Here is a 27,340-nt window from a genome sequence, read left to right as displayed (position 1 = left end):
GCGGGATCAAAGGATTATGGTGGACAGAATGCGCCGAAACTATGAATACAGATTCTCGGCGGTATTTGAAGTTGGAGTGTGGCAATTAACGGGTTAATTTGGGGGTAACTTTGGAACTTTGATAAAGATCAAGTGTTTTGTTTTGAAGAAGAAATTAGAAACAATTATATTTAGAGTAATTATTGGGTAATTATGTAGGTTTTGCGAAATAATTCCTTTAGAGTTAAGTATAAGGTTACTGTGAACGCAGTGTATTGATTGGTAATTACTGTCCATTAAAATTGTTATTAACAATTTTTAAGTTAAACGGTTTTAGATGGATTTACGTTACTTATACGTTAAACTCTAGATTTAATAAAAATATTTAAACCCCTCATCTCCACTTTCTTTTATTTATATCTTCATCTCTTGTCCTTGATTCTTTGCCTCAAATTTCCATGATCTTTCTACCCCTAAGTGAATACGAAACGAACGTTCGAAATGTCGATCGAGCGATTTGATTTTTCGCGGTTCAAGAACAAAAATGCTTCTCGTGTCCCCCGAATCCGATTCATCGATCTCTTTCCATTAAACGCAATCTTACCCGAGCATTTTCGTGTTCTGTTTTAGAAGCAGAAATCCTCGGGGAAACCGATCTGCGAAGCTTTTACCGATCTACACTAACGGACGATATACCGATCCTCTTGCGAAACGAAAACTATCGATTCCTAAGCCCGAGAAAAGCGTATCTGACCCGATGGACGTAAGGAGGAACTCCACCATTGATCAAGAACCGTGTGCCATCTTGACAGACACACTAACTGTAGAAAGTTCAAACGAAACGTATAATCAAAAGAAGGAGCAACGATCCTCGACCTTTCCAGTTTTTTCTTTTTCGTTGTATCGTGGATGTAAAGATCATAGCTGGGTGTCGTTCAAATTTCATTGAAGAGTCGAGGTTAGATAAGTGCTTCATTTTTGAAAATTCATTTTCAAATAATTCGATCGAAACAACGTGTATATGTAGGATTGCTATTTATTTCTGAAGATAAATAAACGAAGAAATTTATAAATATCAGTCATTTCTGAAAATATACACAAAATTGTATGACAGAGATGAATGTGATACATAATTTAAAAAGAGGAATATTGAATAAATTGTCCATTGTTCGACACGTTTCTACATTTCAATTTTTATATAGTTTATGCACAAATACTGTCGGAATGAACTCTTCGTTGTCAATTTATTTCTCGAAAGAAAATAATGAAAGAAACGAAGCTAACGAAAATTTAAATTTATTTAATATTCCAAATATTGTTTAAAAAAAGTGGTATCAAAAATGCTATATTAAATCATAATGTTTTTAACCATCATACCAGTAAAAAATTAAAAATATGTGTTCGTTTATAAATTGTAATCGTATGTCACAAATAAATTTTCAGAAATGTCAAAGTGATCTAACCTCAGTCCCGGAAATTCGATGAAATTGGAAAGGTCAATGGCGTTCGCCAATTTGCTCATATCAAATCTTAGATTAATCGACGACGACTTGAAGCCTCGCAACGAGAAGGGACAGTGTCTCGGTCGATTGTTGATAAAAGACACGGCGTGACATTCACGACGGACACGCCGTGATCGTGACTGACTACCGTGCTGCAGATAAACGGGAACTGTTAACGAACAATCACGATTTTATACCGATTAGATAATTATTAATGTATAGCGTCGGATTGCGAACGTTTTACTTGTATGTACATATTGCACCGCGTCGCTCGAGGCCCGAAGTTGGCGAGTTTCTCGATAAAGCGAGCGAAAAAGGCAAGAGGGAATAATTGAATTCGAGAAAGATATTGCCCGGGAAAGTTTCAGGTCCACGAAACTTGCGAACTTCGGCCTGGGACTTCGAGCAAACGAAAGAACTTCGTTCATAGACCATTCTGTGTGTCTCGTATAAACCTTGTATTATACGGAATTAATGGGGAAAAAAATGAAACGAACAAAAAAAAAAAACAAAGAAAACGAGAGTAAAGGGCGAATCTTTTACGTGAAGGTTCGAAAGGACACGCGCACGATGTGTGACAGTTTAGTATGACATTGTTAGTTGTGTCGCAATGTTTCTTGCCTCTCTTTCTCTCCCGCCATGGATACGCAGGAGGTGAGCAAGTTTTCCATTTTGTCTATGTTGTTCGCTGGTTGATTGACATGGTCGTAAAGCATGGATTTTTTCGAACGAGCTATTCCGTCGCGGTGTGTTTCTTTCGTTTCGTTTTGCGTTCGAAACCCGCGCAATGCTGGAAAAATGGAATTGTGAAAGAATTCGTATCTGGTAGATCTGTGCGGAAATTGGAGAATTGTTAATGCAGAATGTTAATTTCGTTTCGGGTGAAAATGGAAAGACTGGTTTTATTGTCCATTTTAATACATTTCCATTGTTCTTCGACGTGATTTGGAAATATAGAATAGTACGATTGCAAGTGTTTTGTTTTTATTTTGAAGCCCTTAACACGATCGTTGATTGTGGAGCATGTTGCTTGTATTATGGAGATCTTGGATGATGAATGGGTGTACAGATTTTTAGTATTTGTTGATAGTATGGTATCGACTATGATAGCTGATTTGAGGTTTGAAGAATTTGAGAATTTCAGGATTTATAAGTTTGGGAATTTGAAAATTTGGGGATTTGAGTATTTGAGACTTTGGGAATTTGGGTATTAAGAAAATTAGGGAATTGGGGAATCAGGGAATTAGAGAACAGGGGAATTAGGGAACAAGGGAATTAGGGAAGCAGAGAATTAGGGAAGCAGAGAATTAGGGAAGCAGGGAATTAGGGAAGCAGGGAATTAGGGTAGCAGGGAATTAGGGAATTAGGGAATTAAGCAACCAGGGAATTAGGGAATTAGGAAATTAGGGAATTAGGGAATTAGGGAATTAGGGAATTAGGGATTCAGGGAATTTGGGAATCAGAGAATTCGGGAATCGGGGAATTAGGGAATTAGGGAATCAGGGAATCTGGGAATTTGGGAATTTGAGAATTTAAGAATTTAGAAATTTGGAAATTTGAGAATTAGGAAATTAGGGAATTTGGGAATTGGGAAAGCTAAAAATCAGGGAACTAAACAACTAGGAAACTACTGTAATTAGGGAAGCAGAAAATTTCAGAAATAGGAAATCAGGAAATTTGAAAATTTAAGAATTTGAGAATATAAAAATTTGCAAACTTAAAATTATTCGTCTCGTCCAAGATCTCCATGCACTTGGCAATTCAATTTACAATCTTCCCACCTATTTTCCTTCGAAACCAATCAAGTTTTATCACGAAAAAAAGTGATAACAATTATGTATAATAATAATTCATGTGTATCAAAATTCATTCTTATTAAATTGAAATAAATAAATAGGTCATCAAATTTGAGATTCGTGAATTTAATTGTCAATTCAATATATTATATACTACTTTCTTAGAAAATATAAAAGAAATATTTATTTTTATATTAGTTAATGTATGTGAAGCAGTTTATAATTTTATACAATAGTGAATGATAGATAATTAAAAATGAAGTTTTTATTAAAGTTTCATTGTGCCTGGCTTTAATATCATTTTTGCAATAGAACTTAAGAATATGTTATAACAGAATGCTCATTAAAAGTCACATCGACAATTGTTACAGTGAATGCTTATTCTGGCTGATTTTTCATCGATATTTTCACTTGTTCACAGTTTATGTAAAATATTGTTAATTTCAAATGCATGCATATGTTCGATTAATTGTTCAAATGTCAGCTAAGTCAGCTCAAAGTTATGACGTGTCGTAATAAAACTCTGTTAAAAAATGTTTACATTTACTAATCTACGTATTGACAATATTTAAAATTCTAAAATTAAACGATTTAGAAATATTCAAATTTACAAAATTTCAAATTACAAAAATTCCAAGATTTAGAATTCAAAAATTTCCAAGCTACAAATTTTCAAATTTCTCTACAAAATTAATTCCTTAGAAGCATTCCTTAATCTTCCTAGATTCACCCTCAATTTTCTCCAGAATTCTCAGAGTTCTAACCAGATCTCTCTACATCCTTTAACTTTCATTTACACTCTCTTTAAGTTTTCCCAGAATATTTTTAACCCTTTGCACTCGAATAATATTGGTAGATACCCTAAAATTTTTGGTTAACACACTTAACAAACTCTTTTGAAGTTATTCCTTTGCTACTAGTTTCCACTGGTGTCCCTTTATACATCAGCAAATGGTTAAACCAAATTTACTAGTGAAGAGTAAACTATTTACGAGTTAAACCAAATGGTGAGTGTACAAATACTGTGCGTCAGCGTTCGAGTGCAAAGGGATGCTCCCACCTTCGCCTAGATGTCACTACAAATTGACTCTCGTCGATCGAACATAGTTCACGCAACTAAATCACATGAGTATGTCAACCCACAAGCTGCCGCATGAGGATCCGAAGCAAAATAAGCTTTCCACTGTGAACACTTTCGTTACAAAAAAGAATAATAATGACAATAATTGCTTTTGCACTATCTCACTTTATAAACATTTGTCGACTGTTATTGTTTTTTGCCCAACTGCGACTGCTTGAGTTAATATCACCGAAAATACAAGTGAGGCATTTTTCTGACCTGATCAACAAGAACCGTAGCTCTTCTAGCTACCTGGATCTCTTAACGCCAACTTGTGAATTGCCATAACATTCATTGTGAATTGTCATAGTACGCGTCATAGCATTCGACTGACTAAGCCGCGGGCCATATAAATGCCACCGAATTAAGACCGTGCAGCAGCTTGGTCGTTTCGTCGAACTTGCAGAAGTCCGTGTGTTCGGAGATGGCAAGCGAGCTGCGTTACGCGTTGGACTGCGGGAACGGGACGAAAAAGCCGGTGAAGAAGACATTGTGTCGTCGGGAGAGGCAGCAATCGAATCTGTCGATCGTGTCCGAGGAGGGCAGGTACCCGGAGTGCAACAAGTACAGACACTTCGTCGGCAAAGCTCCCTTGACATGAAGCTCGCAAGTGGATCGTTGTACGCCATGGACCTATGGTGAACACGTTTAAGCCCGTACAAGGTCGGTTCATCGATCGATAAAAGCAACGAGGCGCGAATCAGACTTCCTGGACCGAACGAAACTCGGGAGCCCTCCTCCACATACATGTCGCTGCCATCTCACATATGTTTCTCGGTGTGCGTGTACACGTCTGTTCTTATGATTTTTTTCGTCTCATTTTTCACGAGCGACACGAGCAAGGTAGTTCTTCGACTAGCACTTTGTAGGGTCTACAGTCGTTTAACCGTTAATTGGAGCTCGTTGGAATTTATTGTACCGTGCGGGAGACAACGGCGCGCGCTGTTTGAGCGGAAAGATTAACGAGCGACCTCGAGATCCTTTGTCTTTCGTTCAGCCACTCGTGCCGGAAGAGCGTCTTTTATGGAAAGAGAAGATCGTGAACTGTCCCCGGATCGTTCTAGACCGCGGCTCAGAAAAATCTCGAAAGCCGGCTCAAACTAAGAGGATCAAAAACTGTTAACCCTTGCGAGTTTCATTTTCCACGAGACTCTGCTCTACACAGCCTGTTGCGACAACCATAATCTTCGGTTTAAGATGATATTTTTTATATTTATACTCTTTCTGCTTATTTGAGTGTAATTCGTCTTTGGGATATCTGGTGTACGGTCTGGTGATAGGTGACCACCCAGGTACCTGATTTATTTATGAAAACGAGACATTGTAAGTAGTTTGAATGCGGTTAAGTCATTATCTAGATTACTTGATATCACTGAAATTATATTTGGAGTTTCTGCGTTTTAAATAGTGAAAGTCTTGATATTGGGAATCTCGTTAAATACTTAATTTCTCATTTTCTGCATTCAATTATTGCTCAATACATCTGCAATTTAAAAAATTAGGTTAAAGAATTAATTAATCTTATACATATGTTTCGTTCATTCAATATTCTGATTTTCTTGCAAAGTCTGCTCTCTGTCTAAAACAATACTGATAATTATTAATTAATGAAATGTTTAAACCTTTAAAAAAAGATGCTTAGTCACTTTTGCAACACACAATATTAATACCAAGAAATCTACATCCGAAAGAAATTTTATAAAAATTTGTGTATGACATAAATTCAATGATTGTACAATTTGAATAGCTTTCAAATTTGAGTTAATTTGAAACTGATTGAGATTCATGGGTTGAAATAGTGTCACATGGATGTTGCAAATTATTCAGAACGTCATACGCAGGTGCTCCAATAATTATTTTATTCAATCTAATATTAACGATAAATTAATAGTTATAAATTATCATTTATTCTAACATTAATTTAAAACGCACGAGCTTGACGTTCCATGTCCTTTGTTCCTGTTCGATCAATTAATTTAATTGCGAATTATTTTGAGTTATGGACGTCATTTACTAGGTTGCCTATTGCGTGTCTATTTTATGAAACGCTACTGAATTTCATTTTAGCATGTGTTTAGTTGTTAATTCGATATTAGGGCAGATTACTTATTAAATTGATTTTAATACATGTTTAGTTACTAATTTATTTTATATATGTTTTTGGATTATTAATTTGTTTTAATACGATTTATTTACTAGTTTGTTTTCAACACGTGTACTTTTATTTTATTTATCAACCATTAAGTAATAAAATCGGTGTCAGTTGTGATGCAAGCTAATAAAACTTACTAAAGTCATTTTCCAAAAAAAAATAATTTCACACATTTGTCAAAATTCTAAAAAAAATTAAAGAAATAAATAGGAATAAAATTACATTCAAATTCTCGTAAGAATGGAAAACACAGCAACGTCGATATCTCCCGTACGATATATCGCAAACAATTATGTCGATGAACGGAAACAATCACAAGGAATGTAAAACGCTACTCGAACAGTGAATAAAATTTCATTCACGATTTCACGCCATTCATTTCGAAAGAAAGTAACATTCGAGGAATGAGATGGAAAATAATCAACGCTGTACAAACGTCTCCGTCTCTGTTCGATGGCGTTCAGGTACACCCACTTAGTGTAAATAATCAGCATAATCGTTAAGAATACGAATTAAACGATCGCGTCTGTGCATTGTAATATAGTACGTTTACAGAAGGGCCATTTAATCGCGAGAGTTCATTCATTCGATTTACAGAAACATGTTTTAATTTAAGATATGTCCAAAGCGTGCGAATATTGCAGAAACGTTCTCGTTCAAACGTTTTGTCAGGTACATTGAAACTGCTCATAAAACAATTTTTTAATTTCGCTATCATTAAATTATTATTTAAACTTTCATTTTGTTCTCATTCAATTTTAATTTGAACTTTCATTTTGTTCTCATTCAATTTTAATTTGGATTTTCATTTTGTTCTCATTTAACTTTGATTTCAACTTTCATTTCATTTTTATTCTATTCCGAATGAAATATTTAAAATATTTTTACTTTGTTATAATCTGGAATTATATTGCTGTAAACAGTAAAGTTTCGTTGTTGTATGTATTTGTTGTAAGTACAGATATTTTCTGCTATTAAATTCATTTCATTTTCGGTTAATAATATTTTTGAGTTAGAGAAATGATAGTAATATGAAGGACTTTCAATTCTGAAATATTTCAAGTGTTCAAAGAAGAAATGAAAATTATAGAAAATTTCGTATAACGCGTATTACATGAACTACAATTTTCTAGGTTATGAACTTCGAAACTTACGAATTTCATTTTGTTTTGGTCCTCATGAATTTTATCTTTTCTAAGAGAGGTTAGGAATTGTTAATATTGAAATTTATTTAGTTACTTTTATAATAATCGTGTATTTTATTCAACAATCAGTGCAATGAATTTCATTTATTGCTTATTAAATATTTTAATTTAAATATGTACAACCACATCTTTCAACTCGATCTGATATCTTAATCGCAAAATTATAAAACAATTTACTCTTTTCATTTCTTCAAAAATCGCAGAATAAATTATTATATAGAAACTACCATTGAATTCATAAACCATTTTAGACTATTTTAAAACATTTTGCAGAATTTTCCACAGCTATCAGCGTAACAATAACAAAAATTGTAACACTCCATATTACTATCATTTTAATAAGAGAACAACTTAGAATCTCAAAATTAATTTTGAATCAAATTTCATTATCTCTACGCAATATATCGAGTCTCCCAGTTTCCGAGCGTTCGAAGGAATGAACTGATTAATAGAATCAATAAGGAGACTGTTTGCAGGTGTTGCGTTACCGTTCGCGAATACCATGATTAATTTTCGTCTTCCTAAGGTGCAAACACGATCGAGTATCGCAGATGCTCGTCCAGAACGATCGATTTCCGGATGCAGATTGATCGTCGCAATGAAATTATCCTCGAGACGAGATTCAAAGTGTTCCATATTCCGAATTGATCGTGACTGCCGTACACGATTCTCAGGACACCGTGTATACAAGACGTTTAAATCGTTGTTCGTTTGCCAATATTACGAACGATTTTTTTACTCTCGAATCACCTGCCAATTGTGTATGTGTGCGTGTATGTATGCGTGCGTGTTCGTGTACAGTAAATCAAATCGTAAACGTACAAACGCGAATGACCCGTATAAATGACACCACCCGCGTATCGGACGCACCTGTAAATATACTGTCTGTAACGCGTACTGCGTTCACGTCGTAACGAGTTTGTTAAGAGCCTATTGATTATACTTCTTACGTAAAGTGTACTACTGCCGAGCATCATATTATACGTGAAATAAACTCATCGTCTGTAAATTCTCAATTTACCCGTTTTACTACTCCCTGCCTGCAGAGATACAAATTTACCAATTTTCAGATCTTGTATGTTACGTAGATTTGTGCACTTGTAAATTCATGAACCTAAAACGCTCGAGTCTAATTATAAATAGACACATTTATTTTATGATTATTTAAAACTTTCAACATCCTTCAAATACCACGAAAATTCATCTTCATTCTAAAAGTAGCCAAGTTCCATAAAAAAATTCAGCTTTTTGAAACGTATTACAACTCCATTTCAATGGTCGGAAGTTAAATATTATTTTAAAAAAATTTTAATATCTTTTTCAATTCAATTTGAACTGTGATAATATTTAATTCGTAGAATCTCGGTAGTTCAAAGGTTCCGATGTGCAACGGTTTGTTTTGCTCTTTGATCGATCATCACGTGTCAGCGTTTTTTCGTTACCACAGAAAATTATTCCACGCGTAATACACTTAACCCATGCCGTAATTCCCTCGTTGATTACTATAGACAGAGAAAGAGCGAGAGAAGTTTCTGCCTTAACTACGGCCACGTAATTGGTCCCCAGGAAATTCTACTTTTACATCAATTGCCGCAGCCTTCACTCTTCGTTCTCTTGATTAGAGAACCAAATCCCAAACCGCTAACATAACTAATTCACTAATGTATCCAACTTCCACGGTTGTTACCTCCCTTTGCCATGACGTGGATACTTCATTTACTTTGCTACCGGGTCTCAAACTGCTTCCTCCATTTTACTTCTTCATCGTTCGTGTCTTACTCTGTCGATCTGTCTTGATCTCTTACGAGTTTACCGACTGCCGATTTACTCGTTTCGTTTAATTGTCACGGGAGAAAATATGAATAAGGGATGAAGAAGGGAATGTGGTAAAATCTTATGAGTATTGGCAATGATTTTCAAAGTTTATCTAGAATTTTTTCAATTTATTTACAATCTAGCACATGGATTTATAGCATTGACAGAAATATTAGCAATACCCCATTGAAAGTCTTGTGGATGTAAATTTAGAATACTGTCAATGTACACTTTTAATACAATAATTAATATAATGTATAATATATAATAAATATATATAATATATGTATATAGTAAATAATAAATAAATAATATATATAATAAATAACAACTATGTGCTAATATAATAGACAATTAATATATAACACACATATTTTGATAAGATAAAAAACATTTAATGTATAATAATTATATGTTGATGATATAACAGACAATATAACATAAAATGTACATTGATTGTGTAAATCTGAAAATGTTGATGTTAATCTGACATCTCCATCATAAGCAGTGAAATATAAAAATAAATGATACATTCCATTAAATGAAAGTCATTTCAAGTAGAAGACCGACAAAAATAGAGGTCAATGTTACAAATGTGCCAAAGATGTTTCAGACATAAAATAACACTAATACTCGACATTGAAAATGATTATTTTAGACTACAAACATTTCCAGGAAATCAGCATTCTACAAATTAACAAGAAGACATGTTATAAATAGAGTCTACTTATCGTTACGCTCAAAATTTCATTCATGTTCGCCCTACACATTGCGCACTTTCCTAGGTACTTTTTAAAAAGCAACAAGTTCTAAAGAAGAGTTTATGTGTTTCACTTTATAGACGTCAAGGCAACTCAATGTCAACAGTTTATTTTTTCGCAAAGAATTCTCGTTCACCAAACGTCCCCGACTTAGTACCATCTAACAAGAAAAGAAAGAGTCGCCGACAGAGTCTAATAATAAGTTAAGTTCGAGTTAGATGCTTCGCCATGTTACGGTGTGGAAATGAGAAGAGGTTTGGAAGGGAGTCCGCGTGTGCGCAGTGAAAAAGCACTCGAGGGCAACGGTGTTCGGAATTCGAGTGCTAGCCGCGAGGTTCTGAAAAGCACATTTGGCAAACTTCCGTTCCAGGTAACCAACCGCACGTAATCGTAATTTTAGGTAAGTTCTTTTTCCTTCAATGTACGTTGGATGGTCGTTTCGACCCTTCGTACCTTTCTCCTTACGACCCTCCGTGTTACAGTTTACTCTCGGACTTCCGACTCGATCTTCCCTTAATTCGCAATCATTGATATTTCTCGTTATTTGTTTGTAGGAAAAATTTTTGTTCAAATTTTTATTCTTGCGCTTAGTTTTCTGCACTTTTCAGTGCGTTGACTGTGTCAAGTTTTACTGTAAGACACATTGGGGATGCGAATAATGAATTTTTAATTTTAGCTTTCAGTTTTTTATTTTATTATTGAAATATAATAGTGATAGGTACAATGGTATATTAGTAATAATTATGACATTTGGAAAATAACTTTAAGTTCAGTACTTTAGATTCTTAGTGTAGTAACATGATTATTGATTCCAAAATTCGAGCATTAAAATTGCACTTCACAACATGAATAATGTAATTGTGATAGGTAAAATAATTAAGTCCCAAATTCAGTCTAACTTTACAATTTTAACACAGTACATATTACAGTAAATAATATGTATTTTAATATCGTACATACAGAATTTTAATATAGTAAGGCATCACAGTTTTTCAAATTCATGCATTTATTTTTCTCCCCCACGTTATAGATATAATAAATAATTTGCAAATTTATTCTTACAATGTAATACCATATCATTAGTGTATTAAATAATTCTCATATTCAATCATACATTTTTCTACTTCACGCTATAAATATAATAATTTTATTTTTAAAAATCAAACTCAAATTACTACTTTGTATTATAAGCACAATAATACACTAACTAACTGCAGGTATTTTTATCTTGTATTATTAATATAATAAATTTACTAAATTTTCTATTTTATATCATTTGATACAATAACAGATATGGTCCTCAAACGTTCAATTTCCAACAATACATAGACAGCACAATAACACTCTATTTCCCCGTTTACTATTAAATAGTATCAACTATTGTTAAATAGCAACAGTATAAAATCACCAACAGTGTTCGTTCACCGAATACTCGAAATGGACTTCAGAATAATGGCCGCTGTAAGACTGATTAAACCAACCATAAAGCTTTTACCAGAACAGCGTATTTCGAAAACACACTGCACGACAATTCGTGGAAACACTTGGATTATATTAGAACACGCGTTCGATTCTCGGTACGAAACCACGATTAATTGTATGCAATTCGATGAAAACTGTGTCACAGAGTTTATCGCCAACGACGGCGTCGCGACGCTTACGTTCTGCGTCTAAATATATATCGGACGTCGTAACGCGTGCTTTCAAAAATTTTTCTCAATTTTTTCCAAGCTAATTATGGCACGTTGACACGGAGCAGGATTTTAGTCGACGTTACTAGAACAACGGATCGCGGTCGAATGAATGAAAAAGAACGCGACAGACCGCGTGTGGTTTCGCGATGCGACTGGTCACTCTTTGCCATTCGTCTCGTGTTTCTTCATCACGACATCGGTAAAAATCACTACGTCTAAAATTAATCTGTGCTAACAGTATTGTCTTCATTTTTATCGACGATCAATGTTTATCGATGCTCAAAACGTTCAACGTTTGGAGTGGCGAAATCTTGAGTCAATAAACTTTCGTCTAGTAGTTAAATGAACGATGTTGATTCTAACAGTATGCCTGCTGATATTCAGGAGAGATTTCGAGTAAAAAATACACAATAAAAAATCTTTGTATTAGCATTGAATTGATACTCCTATTTGATAAAATTTATTGAGTACTGTGTCATAAAAGTGTACACATAAAAGTCATAAAAGTGTACACATTTGTAGTTATACATAATGTAAAATTAACATATATTACACATATATTTTAGGTACAGAATATGTACGAAGTCGTGTACCTACGTTGAAAGACACTTAACCTAAAAAGCATCGATGCCTGACAAAATATTAAATTATAAAAGTAAAATTTATTTACAAAATGTAATCCAATAAAACAGTACAAAAATTGAAAAAGTTCAGAATTTCGAAAACACAAAAAGTCCAGAATGTTAAAATCAAGTTTAGTGTCTTGATCGAATAAAATTGAACCCAGATTAAAAAACAGTGAGTAAAATAAAATGCACTGTAAGTATAATTTCAAAGTAAAATTTATTTTCGTAAACTTTGTAAAAAAATTCAGTTCCGAAGTAAAATACGTTCCTGAAGTAAAACTTGAAGTAAAATTTTAAACGAGGTAAAAAGCAGCAAAGTAAAATAGAAAGTAAAGATTCGTCACCGAAGGGTAGAAAAACAGAAATCCTAGGGGAGGATAAACCGACGTCGACTAGAATTTGACGTTGCTGAAAGGAACCGCCTACAAATAAATAACCGAACTCAATATTGGAGGATTGATTTTGGACGGCTAAATATTTACGCGGGCCAAGAATTCGAACGCGTAATGCTTTCCGTTTCGTTTATACAACGTCTAGCGCGGTTAAGTGCTCGTTCAAATCCCAGCAATCGATTTTAGCAACGTGTGATCATATTGCAAATAAATTCGCGTCAATCCTCCGAGTCTGGCTGTCTTTGATGCTAATCGAGTCTCTCTGGGAGGCTTTATGCGGACGTCCGCCATGCTGTGAGCATCAACGAATGCAGTTGTTTTCAACTCCAGCTGTTTCGTTTTAATGCGTGTTTATCTTCGCTCTCTGTGCACAGAATGACTGTAAGATGCTGGTCAAGTGTCTTCCGGTGATCTTCTTTTCCTGCGTTCTGGCGTTTCCCAAAAGGGTTCATATAGGTAAGGGTTATATAGATTCTTTTTTGGGCACTGCTATTTTTGGAATAGAAAAGTTCAATTAGGTTTGTGATAATTCTATCGATTATTTATTTGGTGGGTTACTATTTGATTTTGTAAAAAGTTAGTTTGAAATTATATTTCATTACTTATACATATATTTCGTAAGTTATTTGGTTTTGTATAAAATTTTATCCTTTCTGAATAGAGGATTGAGCTTGCTGCTAAGAGTTATAAGTCTACTACAATTTTGTAAAGAAGCAAAATACTCAAAGTTTCAAATATATTCAAAATTTTATTTCGAATATTGAAGTATAATATTAATTTCTAATATTCAAAAATTTCATTCTAAAAATCCAAAAAATTTCCAAAATTCCTAATATCACTCAAGTTCTAAATATTTAAAAAATCCTAAAAATTCCAGAAATCCTCAAAATTCAAAAAAATTTTCCAAATTCCAAATATTCCAAGAATTTGCAAAACCTAAAAATTCCCAAAATTCCAGAATCCTCAGGATTGCAAAAATTTCCGAAAGTCCCAATCTTCCAAGAATTTTCAAAACCCCTATAATCTCCAAAATCCCAGAAATTCTCGAAATTCCAAAAATTTCGCAAATTCCAAATTTTCCAAGAATCCCCAAAATCCCAGAAACTTCCCAAATTTCCCAAGAATACCTTGAATCCCCAAAATTCCAGAAGCCCTACCTTAAAAAATAAAAAATACTAAAAAACATGTGGGTAACGAGTCCTATCGGCAGTGCATTGACGCACAAAGTTGCAACCATGTCTTTTAGGAGGATTATTCGACGATGACGAAGGAATTCAGCGCACCTTCGAAATGTCTGCGAGAACGGTGAACCGAGAACGACACAAGAACGAGGAGTTCTCGAACGTGTTTCTCGTGGCTGAATCGAAAGAAGTTGGAACAGACCCCTTTGAGGTGTCGCAAACAGGTACAGTTTAATCGACGATCCGCGTTCAAAGCCGCTCTATTTCGAACACAGTTCTGCGTACGTCATTCGTTCTATGTTTTCGATTCGATCGACCACGTGGTACACGTTCAGTATGCGAATTGTTGGACATGAAAATCGCGGCGATTTTCGGGCCCCAGAATAAGATGACCTCGGAACACGTGCAAAGCATGTGCGACACCAAGGAAATGCCACATATTTATGGCAGATGGGAGGCCTCGCAACCTCGGGGCAAAGGGATTAATTTATTTCCCCATGCAGAAACCCTGTCGTTGGTATGTAAAATGTAACGTTTTATTGAAGTTTTAGGATTTATTTCTTTTGCAAAAATAAAGACTTTCGGAGCTGATCAAGGTGTTGGTCAGTTTACCCCTTAAACCCTTAAGCAGAACTAGGAAATATGTGTGATGATAATTAATAGAATAATTATTATGATTAGTAGTAGTAAAAGTTCATTTATTGAAACAACGTTAGTATACTTTTGTGTATGAAAATTTCAAAAATTAATTCAAAACCTTCTGACATATAATACAGTATGATATAGTAGATGCACTTAAAAGCGAAAGCTGGAGCTTTTGCTAAATCTAAACATCGCTTAAATTCTAAAATCGAAATAATTTCCATAAAGTTCATAAAATATTCATACTAGTTCATACTAGTTTTGATCAAAAATACGTATTAATGAAATAGTTAGTAAAATTACTAATCGATAAAATAGTTGTCAGAATATTTGTCAACGAAATATTTGAAATGTCATCAGGTGTTCGATCATATGATAACCGATTACGAATGGAAAACATTTGCAATATTATATGAAAGTACGGACAGTTTAATTCGAACTCATCGTTTGCTGGAACGTTGGGATGCAAAAAGTCACGCCATCTTCTTGTACCATTTAGGACCAGGTCCCAGTTACAGGTACGAAGATAAAATATCTAATTAAGACTATCTCGATTTACTTGGATTAAGATTTAACACTGAGACAAAATAAATTAATTGGGAAATAAATCACGAGAGATAATCAATGTTTATATTACACGTTAATTATAACGTCGCGGTGTTCAATTTTTCCAGAAAAGTAATACGAGAGATTAAGGACGCAGAAATTGAGAACATCATTATCGATTGTTCCATTAATCGTCTCGAAGAGGTGCTAAAGCAAGCGCAGCAAGTTGGAGTCTTGTCGGAAAAAAATAAAATCATAGTTACTTCTTTGGTAAATTTACTTGAATATACTATAGAAAATATTTTTATTATTATTGCGGACCAAAAATTATTTTTTATAAAGTACTTGCAAGTCGATTTATATTTGCAATCAGCAAAAAGTAAGATATTGAAAATTCTAAATAATTAATATATTTTGAACATACACTTTTATATTCGCAAATAGTTAAGTCTGTAAAGTGTGGTTTCAAGAAGTTTGAATTGTGTAGATTTTCAAATTCATATATTCATAGATTACTATATTTATAAATCCTGAAATTTTCAAATTTATTAAATGACAAATTCCTAAAGTTCAAAGTCCCTGAAGTTTTAAAGTACTAAATTCTCAAATCTATGATGTGTCAAGTCTCTGAAGTTCTGAATTCCAAAAGTTCCAAATTTCAAAATACCTAAAATTCTTGAAGCCTTCAGAGTCCTCTAAAGTCTCACATCTCTATAGTTCCACATCTCTAAACTCCCAAACCACCATACTTCTAAATTCGTATACTTCCAAATCCCCAAAGTTCCAAATCTCTAAACTCCCAAATCCCTAAAGTTCAAAATCTCTAAACTCCCAAATCTCTAAAGTTCCAAATCTCTAAACTCCCAAATCCCTAAAGTTTCAAATCTCTAAAGTTCCAAATCTCTAAACTCCCAAATCCCTAAAGTTTCAAATCCTAAAAGTTCCAAATCTCTAAACTCCCAAATCCCTAAAGTTCCAAATCTCTAAACTCCCAAATCCCTAAAATTCCAAATCTCTAAACTTCCCAATCCTTAAACTCCCAAATCTCTAAAGTTCTGAATCTCTAAACTCCCAAATCCCTAAACTCCCAAATCCCCAAAGTTCCGAATCTCTAAACTCCCAAATCCCTAAAATTCCAAATCTCTAAACTCCGCAATCCTTAAACTCCCGAATCCCTAAACTCCCGAATCCCTAAACTCCCAAATCCCTAAACTCCCAAATCCCTAAAGTTCTAAATCTCTAAAATTCCCATCCCTAAACTCCCTAATCCCACAATTTCCAAACCTTTAAATTTTCAAATATTTAAACTCCCAATTCTCCATACTCTCTAGTCCCTAAATTTCCAAATCCCTAAATTAATAAATCTCTAAAATTCCAAATCCCTAAAATCCCTAAATCTTTAAAGTTTCCAATCTCTAAACTCCCAAATCCCCAGTCTCCCAAATTCCTAAGCTCTCAAACCCCCAAATCCCACCTTCACAACAAAATTTAACTACTCATTCCCTTTTACAGGACCTGCAGACCATAGACCTCGAACCATACCAATTTTCAGGAGTGAATTTCACAGGAGTTCGTCTGATCGACCCAGAGAATCCCGTAGTAACAAACGTAGTAGAAATGCACAAAAATGAATGGGGCTTCGATGACGCCTCTCAGCTCAGAGTTGAATCCGCCCTCATGTACGATGCTGTACAACTTTTCGCCAGAGGCTTCAAACAACTGAAAGACGCCGTCAAAGGCGACGTTAAACAGTTAACATGCAACGATACCTCGAACTGGGAACACGGTTCTAGTTTAAGCAATTTCATTCGTCTAGTAAGTCTCTCTGGAGTAAAACATCGGTCTCTATCGTTGTGTTTCTGTGCAATTAAAAATTGATTGCTTTTTCAGACCGAAATGGAGGGATTGACTGGATTAATCAAATTCGACACAGCTGGGTTTCGAAGCGATTTCCAGTTGGATATCGTACATGTGACGGAAACAGGTTTGGAGAAAATTGGAATATGGAACAGCACAAATTCCATCCAATGGCTACCGAAAGCTCATACCCCTAGCTCGGACATTGAATTCAGTCTGCAGAATAAAACGTTCATTGTGCTCATTGCTATTGTACGTGAGGAGCTTCATGCTTTATACGTATTGCATTTTGATGTCGAAGATTGTCTGATTTATATAGGGTGAATTTTGAAATTCAGATTTTGAAATTTTGAAATTTTTAGATTTTAAGATTTATTCATTTTTTTAGGTTATAACACTCTTTTCTATTTCTGAGTTAATGGAAGTTCAAATTTTCAGTTTCAGGGATTATTAAATTTTTAGATTTTTATAATTAGGGATTTATGTATTAGGCAAATTTTTAGGTTTTCAAATCTCTACATACTCACATTATCAAATTTCTACATGTCCAAATTCCCACGTCTTTGAATTCCCACAATCTCAAATTTCCACGTTCCCACATTCTCACGTTTCCAAATTCCCACGTCCCCCAATTCTCACATTCTCAAATTCTCACACCCCCAAATTTCCACATTCCCGAATTCTCACATCCCGACATTCCCACATCCCAAAATTTCCACGTCCCCAAATTCTCACGCATCCAAATTCTCACGCATGCAAACTCTCACGCATTCAAATTCTCACGCACCCAAACTCTCACGCATCCAAATTCTCATGCATCCAAATTCTCACGTCCCCAAATTCTCATATTCCCAAATTTCCACGTCCTCGAATTCTCACATTCCCAAATTCTCACACCCCCAAATTCCCACATCCCCAAATTTACACATTCCTGAATTCTCACATCCCCACATTCCCACATCCCAAAATTCCCACGTCCCCAAATACTCACGCATCCAAATTCTTATGCATCCAAATTCTCACGCATGCAAATTCTCACGCACCCAAACTCTCACGCATCCAAATTCTCATGCATCCAAATTCTCACGCATCCAAATTCTCACGTCCCAAAATTCTCATATTCCCAAATTTCCATGTCCCCGAATTCTCACATTCCAAAATTCTCACACCCCCAAATTCCCACATCCCCAAACTTCCACATCCCCAAATTCTCACATACCGACATTCCCACATCCCAAAATTTCCACGTCCCCAAATTCTCACGCATCCAAATTCTCACGCATCCAAACTCTCACGCATGCAAATTCTCACGCATCCAAATTCTCACGTCCCCAAATTCTCATATCCCCAAATTTCCACGTCCCCGAATTCTCACATTCCAAAATTCTCACATAAATTCGCTGCTTTAAAAATTCCCAAACCACCAAATCCGTACCTCCCCAAGCCAAATCCCAACTACTCAAATCCCAAATTCCTCAAATCACCACATTCTCCATTTACACACTTTCCACATCCACATCTAATCACGACACCACAACTATCAAACATCTGCGTCTGATGAATGTGTCTGATCAGCACTTTTCTACAGTACTCATCCACTCGTTCTTTTCGCATATTTCCAGAGTCATCCGTACGGTATGTTAAAGCAGTCAGCGGAAACGATGGTGGGAAACGATCGATACGAAGGATTCGGTATCGATATTATTCAAGAACTGAGTAAAATGCTCGGTTTCAATTATACTTTTGAAGTGCAGGCTGACAATGTCTACGGCTCGCGTTCTCCTAAGACCAAGAAATGGTCTGGAATGCTCGGAAAAATAATCGCTGGTGTTAGTAGTTACTACATCATACCGGCTGCTCAAATAAAGCGACACATTTTGAGATACAACTTCAGATTAAACTTTATTGCAGGAGGCACATCTGGCGATCACGGACTTAACTATCACGTCCGAACGGGAAGCTGCTGTGGATTTTACGATGCCGTTTATGAATTTAGGTATGGCTCTTTCGTATCAAGCTATGTTGATGTTTTATTTCTTGTAACGAGTGTATAGGGTGTTCAGAATTGTTTTGGGAGCATGTAGGATAAAATAGAACATATGTTACTTGATATTTGAATCTTTTTGTGGAAACTAATTCTTTTTGAGTCATTGAATGTAGGAATGCAAGCTTAAATTATTATGGATGTAATGTACTCTTACTTTTTAATTGAAAATGTGGTTCATAAGATGTAGACTAGTATGAGTACATTTAAATAAAACTAGAGGATAGAACATTTTTGGCACACATTTATTTTGGAGCAAAAGAAGAGAGCATATGTTGGTATATATATGAAGAAAATATAAGGATAAAGATACACTGGGACACACATAAATAGAATTGACGAATGAAATACACACTACAGTCTACACAGGGATATAAAGTAGGAGCATAAAACAATACATACATCAATGTAATGAAAGGATGAAATCATTAATTAATCAAATATGTATTAGTGTATGCACTAATACATATGTACATCAATAAGATAAAAGAATAAGATGTGCACTAGTAAATACATGAATAACATACGTTTAAAAAAAGTCACCAAAACAAATTTTGTAATTTAATAAAAATAAGAAACCTCAGAATTCATCATTTGACCAACTTGATCATTTTTTAAAGTATTAAAGTGTTGAATTATATATTTGGATTTATGTTTGTAGGAATAAGTATCCTGTACCGAAAACCGAAGAAAACGCCACCCAGTCTGTTTTCGTTCTTATCACCATTCTCAGCTGGTGTTTGGTGGTATCTAATTGGAGCTTACATACTCGTATCTGTGGCATTATTCGTGATTGGTAGAATGTGCCCTGCAGAGTGGAACAATCCGTATCCTTGCATCGAGGAGCCCGAGGAGCTGGAGAACCAGTTTACCTTTAAGAATGCTTTATGGTTCACCATCGGTAGTATTATGCAGCAAGGTTCCGAAATTGCGCCGATGTAAGTTGAATCTTCTGTTTCGTTCGATTATACAAGTATTCGAAATTGAAAATTAGAAAATTAGAAAATCAAAGAGAAACTTTTAAGTTTCAAGGTTATTCTTTAATCTTTCAAGTTTTAAAAATTCTAAACTCTCAAGATTTCGAAATTTTAAACTTTGTTAATCTTTGCATTCTTTCTCATAATTGAATTATAATAAATTGTATAATTTATTTTATGCACTAATTTGATTTTCTGTGACCAGAGGATTATCAACGCGAATGATGGCGTCGTCATGGTGGTTCTTCTGTCTCATAATGGTGTCCTCCTACACCGCGAATTTGGCGGCGTTTTTGACCGTCGAAACTTTAGTATCGCCTTTCTCGAACGTTGAAGAACTAGCAAAGAAGAAGACTATCAAATACGGAGCAAAAACTGGAGGCTCCACGTTCATGTTCTTCAAAGTAAGTACACTACTCCACGAATAATAAATGAAAACAATTCCTTAAAATATATGCCGTATTTTAAATATGAATCTGCCGTGAATCGTTAGTGTATTAGACAGTAACGAATTTTGCAGGATCCTTACAGCATCTGATGTACTTTGTTTTACGTGTAAGAAATATTTACTTTTCAATCTCGTAGCAATGCTTTCCATTCTAATTTTCCAAATCGAACGAACTATAATACGAACAGCTTTCGTTTAACTTCGGACCATTAACCTCTCTGAATCTACGCTTCAATTACCCTAACTTCTGAGGTACAATACCGAACTGTGGTTTTCCTGATCGTAGTTGGAACAGTTATCAATATTTGAGTTTCGTAGGATCCAGACAGTTTTATGAGACAAAGTTCATATGAAATACGGAAGGTGTCGGTAAAATTTGTCGTTGTCGGAAGAGGAAAATTGCTTTGTTCATTGTTATTAACTAGTAGTGAATTTAGAATTGGTGTACTTATTCTTGGACATTTTATTATAACTATAATTATTAAAATTTTCATATACAAATGAGTGAATGTATATTTTATAAAATTTAAATTTATATTTTGTGACATTCAGATTTTATTAGAAGGATCGTATTTTATAAAACTTTAATTTTATATAACTAAATTGTAATTATTAAGCTGAAATGTTGAATATGTTGAAAAATATTAAGGTCAAATTTTGGACTCTAAATTATTAATATTTAGATTTTATTAAAAGGGTCGTATTTTATAAAATTTTATTTTCTTTCGACTAAATTGTAATTATGAAGCTGAAATGTTGAATATGTTGAAAAATATTAAGGTCAAATTTTGGACTCTAAATTATTAATATTTAGATTTTATTAAAAGGGTCGTATTTTATAAAATTTTATTTTCTTTCGACTAAATTGTAATTATGAAGCTGAAATGTTAAATATGTTGAATAATATTAAGGTCATACTTTGGACTCTAAATTATTAACATACAATCTTTATTAGAAGGGTTGTGCTTTAGAAAATTTTATTTTAATTGAAGTAAATTGTAATTATAAATCTGAAATGTTGAATATGTTGAAAAATATTAAGATCAAACTTTGAACTAAATTATTAAATTTCAGATCAGGATGTATTTTGCACTTCAAATCATTTTACTTTTCATTCTAACAATAATTTCTATAATCATTATTTGAATTCAATCCACCACATTCAATTATTCGAGTTGAATATTCATTTGATAGCGATTTAAATCTATCAAACGATGCATAATTAATTTGCATTATATTAAACTCAGTACCCGATCCATTATATCTGATGAACAATATTTGTTAACATAATAATCAATACATACCAAAAATTGAAAATTGAGCACAACTCATCAGTTGTGAAATTGAGATTAATAATCTACATCGCTAGTAAGTAATGTTTGCATAATCTCCTTTGTTTTATATTGAACACCATTTTCAAAAACAGTTCTTCCATTTGCTTAGAAAATATTTCACAACCTCCGTCAAAATAGTGTACCTTGTAGTTAACAGTGTTAAAATAATTAAACTTTGTTTACGAAAAATTAATTATGTAAATATTTTAATAAGCTTGTTGATAATAGTTTATATGCGAAGCTTCATCATCCCTAGAATTAGTTTATAATAGTTAATATTTAATTTGATTATTTAATTAAATAATATTTAATTTCTGACCCATCATTGATATAACAGCCATAGTAATTAAATTTGTACAATATTTAGTATCTGCAAGAATTTACTAATCCTCATTGCATCTTGTTTACTTGTGGACCCATTATTCATATATCATAATAAATAAATTTGCACAATATCTCTTTATAAAAATTTACTTGTCCCCATTGAATTTTACTCACTTGTGAACCCATTATTAATATATAATAGCCATTACAATTAAATTTGCAGAATTTCCACAGAAATTCACTAGTTCCCATTGAATCTTGCTTACTAACATTAGGCAAAGAAAACTTGTAGTCACTCGTTTTAATACAGTTTTTTCAAAGACTTATGCACATTCCAAGGATTCCAACTACTCGACGTACAAGGAGATGTTCGAATACATGACGGCGAACGCTGCAGACGTCCTAACTCCGGATAACGATTCGGGATTGAAGAAGGTTCTGAGGGAGGACTATGCGTTCCTGATGGAGTCCAGTTCGATTGAGTACATCACCGAAAGATATTGCAACGTAACACAAATTGGTGGTCTTCTTGATGCGAAGGGTTATGGCATCGCTATGAAGAAAGGTACGAACTGTTCTCTAATCCCTGTGGAAAGTTTTCTTTTTATAAATGAACAAGTTATTTCATGTAGTAAATAAATTATAATTTCATGTATTATTTAGATAAATTATAATTTCATGTATTACTTAAATGTATTTTAATTTCTTGTATTATTTAGATGAATTATAATTTCATGTATTATTTAGATGAATTATAATTCCATATATTATTTAAATGAATTATAATTTCTTGTATTATCTAGATGCATTATAATTTCATTTATTATTTAAATGAATTATAATTTCATGTATTATTTAGATGAATTATAATTCCATGTATTATTTAAATGAATTATAATTTCTTGTATTATCTAGATGCATTATAATTTCATATATTATTTAAATGAATTATAATTTCTTGTATTATTTAGATGAATTATAATTTCATGTATTATTTAAATGAATTATAATTTCTTGTATTATTTAGATGAATTATAATTTCATATATTATTTAGATGAATTATAATTTCATGTATTATTTAAATGAATTATAATTTCTTGTATTATTCAAGCAAATAATATTTGCTTTCAATATTTGGATAAATCATGATTGCTTGTAACATATGAACAGATTGAATTCTTGAAATTTTGAACAGCAGAGAATTTCAATTTGCAATGGAGTAAATCACTTTGTTGTTTATTAATGTTGCACTGCTTTTACCAGGTTTACTTCTTTGATAGAATTATAAAATTATTAAATTAAACAGCAATCAATTTTTCGTTACGTATGTTAATATAAGACGAATATAAATACATAATGTACGAATGTAATTAACAATTTCAGATGCGCCGTATCGTCACGCTTTGAACACTGCCGTACTGAAGCTGCAACAAAGTGGCTTGATCACAGAGTTGAAAACAAAATGGTGGACGCAGAAACGTGGAGGAGGGAAATGTCGAGTACGTACTAATATAAATAATAAAAAAAAAACCTGATAATTTTAGTTCACTGTAATTTAATTGTAATTTTAACAGTCTGATAATTGTATATTTCACAATATAAGCATTTCTTCTCCCATCTAAAACAATCGATTTATGTAACACAGTCGACAAATCACCTATAAATTATAATATTAACACAGTAAAATTTGTAACGAACAGTACACATAAATGAAGAAAACAGTCCAAAATACAAATGCAAATATGCATATATATTTTCTTAACCTTGTTTAATTTCAATTTTAATGAAATTAACATTCTGAATTGTTATCAATAAAGAGAATGTACGACTCGTATAATAAATTTGTTGTTTTTAAATGATTTGTAGGAAGATGGTGGTCAAAGCGCAGCGGAAGAACTGGGTATCGACAATGTGGGTGGAGTGTTTCTAGTATTAACTGTAGGTGTTGCCTTGTCATTCTTCTACACCATATACGAATTTCTATGGGAGATTGGTTGCACGTCTGCGCGTGAAAACGTAAGAATTACTGGACAACTTCAACTTCAATCAATTATAGTGTGGAGAAGTAGTGGGTTTAATTATAACAGTCCATTTAAGATGGATCAATTTCGGAATTTTTACATTTAGGAAATCAGGGACTTAGAAACTAGAAATTTGGGGATGTGGAAATTTGGGAACGCAGGAATTTGGGGACTTGGAAATTTTGGGATGTCGGAATTTGGGGAGATGGAAATTTTAAGATGTGGGAATTTGGAGAAGTGAGAATTTGGGACTATGAGAATTTGGGGATGTGGGAATTTGGGGAAGTGAGAATTTGGGGCTATGAGAATTTGGGGATGTGAGAATTTGGGGATATGGAAATTTTGGGAGTGTTAGAATTTGAGGATGTGGAAATTTGAGAACGTGGAAATTTAGGGATGTAGGAATTTGGGGATGTGAGAACTCAAGAATGCAGAAATTTGGGAATGTAGCAATTTGGAAATGTAAGAATTAGGAAACATAGAAATTTGGGGACGTGTGGATTTGGGAACGTGGAAATTGGAGATATGTGAGTTTGGGAACGTGGAAATTTTGGAATGTGAAAATTGGGAAATGTCGGAATTTACAGACGTAGTAATTTGGGGAACGTCAGAATTTGAAGATGTAGGAATTTGCAGGTTCAGAAATTTGGGAATCTAGGAATTTAAAAATTTTGAAATTTTGAGAGGTAGGAGCTTGAAAATTCAGGAATTCAGGAATTTAGGGATTCGAACACTTAAAGATTCGAAAATATCAAAATTAAAAAGTTTAGAAATAAAAAAATTTTAATACTATCCTCCACGCTTCAACATTACTTAAGCACACATACTAACATAATTCATTTTTATTTTAGGTTTCCTTCACAGAAGAATTAATAGCCGAATTAAAGTTCATCGTAAAATGCAGTAGCTCATCGAAACCAGTACGAAGAAGAAAAGGTTCGTCGAACCGAAGCCGAGAAGATAGTACCCGAGATTGTACACCTCCCTACGGTTTCATCCCACAAATCAGAATACCCAACTCCGAAGAGAAATAGACAATTGCATTTAAACACATCCTCTAAACTATAGCCAAATAAATGAATAAAAAAAGTTTGTTTAAATTCATAAATGCTGTTTCAAATATTGCTTTTCCGTTCGTTTCATGGCCACGAAATAACATATCAGCAGCGTGGATTAAGTGTGACGACTGAAATGTGAAATATGAAGGGCGTGAAGTGTAAGATGAAGTGTGAGATGCGAATTATGAAATATAAAAGCGTGAAGCATAAAGTTGGATGCAGCCTATTATGAGGTCACGCTATGCATTAAATTCACAAGTCACACACGACATTCTACATTAATGTTCCATTAGTCGAAATTGCTTATGTATTAGTGGTCACTTTTTATGCTGGAAAGTGAAACTATGTTCTTGGGACATTATTCTTGATATGTCGATCAATATTTGTTCGATACGTTCGCTGGTGATGAATTATGAAATTCTTGCATTCTTAAATTTTTATATTTCTGGGTTTTCATGTTAGTAGGTTTCTTAATTTGGAAATTTGGAAATTTCTGTGTTGTCAAATTTCTATATTTTCAAATTTCTGTATTTCCAAATTTCTACATTCCCCAATTCCCACATTCCCAAATTCCCATGTCCCCAAATTTCTACATTTCCAAATTCCCATGTTCACAAATTTCTACATTTCCAAATTCCCATGTCCCTAAATTTCTACTTCCCCCAATTCCCACGTCCCCAAATTTCCACATCCCCAAATTCCCCTGTCCCCAAATTTCTACATCCCCTAATTCCCAAGACCCCAAATTTCTACATCCCCAAATTCCCCTGTCCCCAAATTTCTACATCTCCTAATTCCCAAGTCCCCAAATTTCCACATCCCCAAATTCCCATGTCTCCAAATTTCTACGTCCCCCAATTCCCACGTGTCCCAATTCCCATGTCCCCAAATTTCTACGTTCTCCAATTCCCACGTGCCCAAATTTCCACATCCCCAAATTTTTACATCCCCTAATTCTCAAGTTCCCAAATTTCCACATCCCCAAATTCTTATGACCTCAAATTTCTACATCCCTAAATTCCTATATCCCCTTTCTACATTCCCAAATTCTTGTGTCCCAATATTTCCACATCCCCAAACTCCTACATGTCTAAATCCCCAAATCCCCAACTCCCAAAATATCTATCCAATATACCTAATTTCCACCACATTTTACACAAAAATATTTCCCCTAAAAATAGCAAAAAAACCTAATCATTCACCTACATAAAACCAAATAATTTCGCATAAAATGTCTTCACACATAAACACCGAAAGGATACATCAATATCAGCATACTAAAAAGTACAATTTACGACGTTACAGATAAACACAGAAGTATCTGTTACAAATATAGCTCATTCGATCGGAAAGGTAGAATAATTAGCTGTTTGATTCGAGTATCATTGCAGAGATATAAAATGCACGGAGTCCCTTGGCAAACGAGGATTAAATTAAATACATTAAACCAGCGACAGAAACTTCAGCCTCGGATATCGTATAATAAACGCAAGCATGATCTAGCAAACGGTCATAAATATCGAATAACAGGATGCACGTATCGATCGTTAAATCGGTTAAATACGTTAGTCGCGTTAAATAGCAATACTTTATTAGATCAGCGGTTGAAACCGATGCTAAAAAACGGGGAACAAATGAGTCGCATAAAATTCGATATTTGAAATTAAATGACAAAAAACTTCGCCTTTATTCTCGCGTGATACACGCTCGTAAAAGGAATGTCACGATCGTATTCTGGTTTTTCCGGTTTACGTTATCTCCACCGTCTATCGTCAGTTTTCTCCAATCATCGACGTGAAAAAAGGATAATAGAATATGTGAACGGGGAGGTAAAATTATTATTACACGTGGACGTCGGTGTAGCA

General features: G+C 33.9%; 3 protein-coding genes across 16 annotated transcripts in view; 2 read left to right on the top strand and 1 right to left on the bottom strand.

Moving 5' to 3' along the window:
- Positions 1-10,529, top strand: part of KaiR1D (Kainate-type ionotropic glutamate receptor subunit 1D) — a 349,648-nt gene extending 339,119 nt beyond the window's left edge. For 8 of the 11 annotated variants that reach the window (XM_076535667.1, XM_076535673.1, XM_076535670.1 and 5 more), the window contains one exon: positions 1,514-2,454. In XM_076535667.1, the coding sequence (XP_076391782.1) occupies positions 1,514-1,615 (102 nt within the window). In that variant the 3' untranslated portion in view covers positions 1,616-2,454. Of the gene's footprint in view, positions 1-609; positions 2,455-10,410 lie in introns of those variants that run through there. The other 3 variants (XM_076535671.1, XM_012292549.2, XM_012292548.2) reach the window with 3 other exon arrangements.
- Positions 1-27,340, bottom strand: part of LOC143265178 (uncharacterized) — a 430,584-nt gene that overhangs the window by 111,721 nt on the left and 291,523 nt on the right. The gene's annotated exons all lie outside the window — the stretch shown is intronic.
- On the top strand, positions 10,560-25,525 carry LOC100874902 (glutamate receptor ionotropic, kainate 2). Of its 4 annotated transcripts, XM_076535663.1 has the most exons (17): positions 10,586-10,730; positions 12,591-13,336; positions 13,417-13,498; positions 14,289-14,447; positions 14,559-14,740; positions 15,226-15,383; positions 15,540-15,681; positions 16,924-17,226; positions 17,302-17,520; positions 18,891-19,097; positions 19,180-19,264; positions 19,974-20,250; positions 20,495-20,693; positions 22,717-22,960; positions 23,780-23,895; positions 24,263-24,412; positions 25,269-25,525. In XM_076535663.1, the coding sequence occupies exons 3-17, from the start codon at positions 13,429-13,431 to the stop codon at positions 25,449-25,451; spliced, it is 2,694 nt and encodes an 897-aa protein (XP_076391778.1). In that variant the 5' UTR covers positions 10,586-10,730; positions 12,591-13,336; positions 13,417-13,428; the 3' UTR covers positions 25,452-25,525. The 4 variants fall into 4 exon arrangements, with proteins under 4 accessions (XP_076391777.1, XP_076391776.1, XP_012147935.1 ...); XM_076535662.1 differs by lacking the exon at positions 12,591-13,336 and having other exon boundaries at positions 10,560-10,700; positions 22,735-22,960; XM_076535661.1 differs by lacking the exon at positions 12,591-13,336 and having other exon boundaries at positions 10,560-10,700.

The sequence above is a fragment of the Megachile rotundata genome, chromosome 9 (genome assembly GCF_050947335.1).
Source record: "Megachile rotundata isolate GNS110a chromosome 9, iyMegRotu1, whole genome shotgun sequence".
Classification (NCBI taxonomy): Eukaryota; Metazoa; Arthropoda; class Insecta; order Hymenoptera; family Megachilidae; genus Megachile; species Megachile rotundata.
Note: the sequence above shows the minus strand (reverse complement) of the source record. Positions and strands in the feature narration are given on the sequence as shown.